Genomic DNA, 4,272 nt, shown 5'->3' with positions numbered 1-4,272 from the left:
GTACAAATGTGTTTTTAAAAATTCAAAATGTGCTTTTAAACCACAAATTGTGCTTTTAAATTGAAAAAAAAATGTGATTTTGAATTGCAAAAATGTGCATTTAACCAAGTTGCATATAGAGCTAAATACAACTGTAATTTGTGATTGTTTTAGGTTATACTTTTTAGATTTGTAAAACCTTTTAAATTATGCATATTAAGCCAATGTAAAAAAAAACACTAAGGTTTGGATCATATTTATATCTAGTCCGGTCTTCGGTACATGAAAATTTAAAATTTGATCCCAATTTTATGCGGTTTTGGACATGGGCACAACCATACATGTGACGAGCAAACAAAAGCAAAGCGCGACGATTTAGATATTTGCTAAAATTACATGACTCGATTATAAAGACAATTGACATTGGTTCAAATCGATAATGAACGTGATCAATATTGATAACAATCAAACAACCATGGAAGCAAGACAAAATGACTTGTCATCCAACTTGTCATTTGTCTACGGCGAGGCGAGGCGAAGGGTAAATGCTTGCAATGCAAGGAGCACCTTCTGTAACCTTTGCCTGAGCTGTTCGTCAATCAAGTCACCGTTTTCATCAAACTTTTGAGGAGGTTCAGCTGCACTAACAAAGAATTCAGGCTTGTTGATGAAATGAATGTCGAGGAAAACACCGATTTGGCGAAGATGGTATTGCCCACTTTTGCTACTTGCTTGTACGCTCACTATTGCTGCTGGCTTGTCTGCCCAAGCGTTAGGTGGTCTTGATGCCCAATCTAATGCATTTTTTATTGTTGCTGATAGAACAAAATATATAGGGACAATTGGTTAAACACAAACTAGTTGAAGGAATAATCTTTATTAAAATGAAAAAGTTTATCACTAAAAATAGATTTTTTTTATATACTTGTATATCGGATAACTTTTAATCATTTTGATTTAACTTTTTACTCCGGTATACAATATAAATAAGAATTTCTGATTATTACGGCTCCGTTCTATTCGACTTATTTTGTCTGAACTTATCTGAATTTATCAGAACTTAACTGAACTTATCTGAATTTAACTGAACTTATCTGAACTTATTTCATCTGAAAAAAACTTATATTGTATGAAATAAACTTATTTGTGCGTGCAAATGTATTGAAAAAAATATATTTTTGCTGAACTTATATTATCTGAAATTAACTGAACTTATCTAAACCAATCTGAACTTAACCGAGCTTATCTGAACTTAACCGAGCTTATCTGAACTTATCTATACTTATCGTAACTTTCTTTTGTCTGAAATAAGTCAAAATAAGTCGTACATAACATACACTACATACCTCCATTTCAAAATGATCTTTTTATATTCCGTTTTAGTACGTATCATAATGTTATTTACTAAGTTACCCCTCTTACTCCATAACATTAAAAAGAATTCACTAATTTTCTCTTACTTTATGAGTTTATTCATATTTTTCTTGCATAAATCAAGTTTTTTACCCATTTTTATACTTTATTTATCCATATTTTATTATATTAATTTAACTTTTTACACACTTTTTTTTCAAATCTTATTAGATCATTATGAAATAGATGCACGTAGTAAATTTAAAAGAAATTTTGTTTAAAGTCTCTTGTAGAGCCTGTGATATTTAAAGTCTCTTGTAAGCCTATGATGTTTAGAATGCTACTCCGTATGATTTAGTTTGGTGTTGCCTTAGTTTGGTTTTTGCTTTAGTTTGGTTAGTTGGTGTTGTCCTGGTGTATAGGCTGTTGCTTTGAATTTCCCTCTGTTTTTTGGTAATAATAAATTTTATTTCTCAAAAAAAAAAAAAAAATTATTCGTCAAAAAAAATACTCCCTCCGTCTCTTTTTGTTTTTACATTTGGTATTTTTCACGCGTTTTAACGAATAATTAATTTGCATCGAAATTCCTCAATTTTTTTTATTTAAATAAATTACGTTTATTTATAATGTTTACACTTTTATCAAAATTCTGATATTGGAAAATGAGAAAATTTTAATGTCCCAATTGGAAAAGTGTGAGAGATTAAATGACCCAATGAATATAATTGGTTAAAATAATAATTTGACACAAATTTTGATAGAATTTAAGTTATTAATGTGATAATATAAAAAGAAATGTAAAGAACATTTTGAAATACCCAAAAAGAAAAACGTAAAAAACAAAAAGAGACGGAGGGAGTAACAAATAGAAACATTCCAAACCGGAATATGGCTATTTTATAGTGATTGCAAGATTGAAAATGGTTAAATACAAGTCTAGACCGTAGTCGTCATCAAGGAAGATAATCCACTTAATAAGAGAAAAGGAGGTTCCAACTTAAAATCATATGACAATAAAATTGTCCCTTATGCTTCAACACTTCCCCTCACATGTGAGTAGACCTGATCAAAAGGCAGGTCGGGCCATGACCTTAAAATTTAGTCCATTATGTCGGGCCAGACCAGGCTGGGCACACTCCGGGCTGCTTTTGTGTGCCTAAAATCGGTTATTTCGGGCCGTGCTAAATTTATTACTAAAATTGTAGTTTTACGCTGCCCAAAATCAGCCAACATTTTTTAAAGTTCGGGTCGGGTCGGGCTTATATTGATCAGCTCTACATGTGACTATGTGAGGTCCTTTATTTAGTTATGTCGCATGTGATGTTTCATGGGCCAGAGCGCGCTTTTGGACACTCCCCTCACACATGCTATTTTAATTTGGCCCACAGTATTAACGGTCCAAGGTCTAAGTCGTGGGTCTGACTCTTACACCATGTTAAATATGGGTGTTGGCCGCACCCGTTATCAAGAGAAAGAGAGTCCTTAACAAATTTCAAAGGAAGTTCCACCTTAAAACCATATATCAATAAAATGAATACCCTCTTAGCCTTATTAATTAATTAACTCTCTCATATTTTGTCAATGTGAAATATACGCATGTGTTATTTGGGAAAGTTTACTTGAACAAAAATAATACTCGTAATAGGATAGTGAAAGGATTACTAACGTGTGACAGAGTAATTATAATCTGGAGTAGCAAAAAACACAGCATCGGTTTCTCGAATCTTCTGTCTAAACGCTTCAACTAGCACAGGGAATGTGTCATCCACCTCAAGGTCCACATTCATCATCGGCAAATCTGAGATGTTAACATCTTCCATCTCAATTCCTTCTACCATAGACTCTGAGCACATCTTCATTGCTACAAAGTACAAACCACAATAATTAATCTACATCAATCGCCAAATTATATATATGGGCATGGGGACTTTACCAATTATATATATGGGCATGGGGACTTTGTAGCCAATAAGAAATCAAATTAAGAAAACCTTAATTAGTTGGATCCAATAATATATATGTCGGATTTTGGTGATGTGATACCTGCTCGGATGATGCCCCGATTATAAGAAGCTTTTTGAAGGGAACCACAAAGAGCGACCACCTTTATCACTCGTTTTCCTTCCACTTCATTTGCCATTTTCTCTCTTAATTTGTTGATCTGCTCTTCGAGTGTCTTTATGCCACGGTCATATATAAAGAAGAAATCGAGTAGAATAAAATATTGTTAACCTATACACTCATTGGCCAATATAATTGAGATTGTTGCAGCCATTCGATCAAATGTAAATCTAACAGCCAGGGATGACCAATGTTTTAGAGTCGCATCTTCTACGAAGTATCAATTTTGCTGATCTATGGGATGATGTGGCGTATCATTTATCAACTTTGTGGGTTTCTTGACAACTTTCACTAATATGTAGTACTTATAAAACTAATGAACTTATAAACTTATACCAATAAGCACAACATGCAATATAATATTGAGTAAAACTCCAATTTCATTTGCGCCTATACTGTTTACACATAACAACGTTTTGTACAATCAAGCAAATCATATTTCGTTATGCATTCATTATTACGTACTATGTCTGTTTCACCTCTAATCTATTGTCCTATATATGATTTTAAGATGGATTAATATTACTTGACTTGTATAGCCTTGATCAAGCCAGTGGCGGTGCCAGGATTTTCTCATTAAGGGTTCGAAATCCTCTGACGCATATAATAAAATATTAATCCAAAATCCAAAATTCAAATTACAACTAATAATTCGTGGGGCCCATATTCTTTTACAATAATATTAAAAATAATTACAATTGAACTCGACGAGTTTTCATATTTTGAAAGCGATCTATTACATCATCATCCTTAACTAGAAAAAAAAGATCTTTCTCAATAAATGTTACTAAACTATCATTCAAGAGTTGATCACCCATC

The 4,272-nt window shown here is 32.6% G+C and overlaps 1 protein-coding gene across 1 annotated transcript; it reads right to left on the bottom strand.

Moving 5' to 3' along the window:
- Positions 1 to 206: 206 nt before the first annotated feature.
- LOC110789797 (NAD(P)H:quinone oxidoreductase) lies at positions 207 to 3,534 on the bottom strand. The gene is made up of 3 exons (XM_021994499.2): positions 3,376 to 3,534; positions 2,999 to 3,193; positions 207 to 794 (listed from the first exon to the last, which is right to left on the bottom strand). The coding sequence occupies exons 1-3, from the start codon at positions 3,470 to 3,472 to the stop codon at positions 499 to 501; spliced, it is 588 nt and encodes a 195-aa protein (XP_021850191.1). The 5' UTR covers positions 3,473 to 3,534; the 3' UTR covers positions 207 to 498.
- Between the last annotated feature and the right edge of the window lie 738 nt (positions 3,535 to 4,272).

Source organism: Spinacia oleracea, chromosome 1 (genome assembly GCF_020520425.1).
Source record: "Spinacia oleracea cultivar Varoflay chromosome 1, BTI_SOV_V1, whole genome shotgun sequence".
Lineage (NCBI taxonomy): Eukaryota > Viridiplantae > Streptophyta > Magnoliopsida > Caryophyllales > Amaranthaceae > Spinacia > Spinacia oleracea.
The sequence above is the reverse complement of the archived record's forward strand: the minus strand, read 5'-3'. Positions and strand labels throughout refer to the sequence as shown.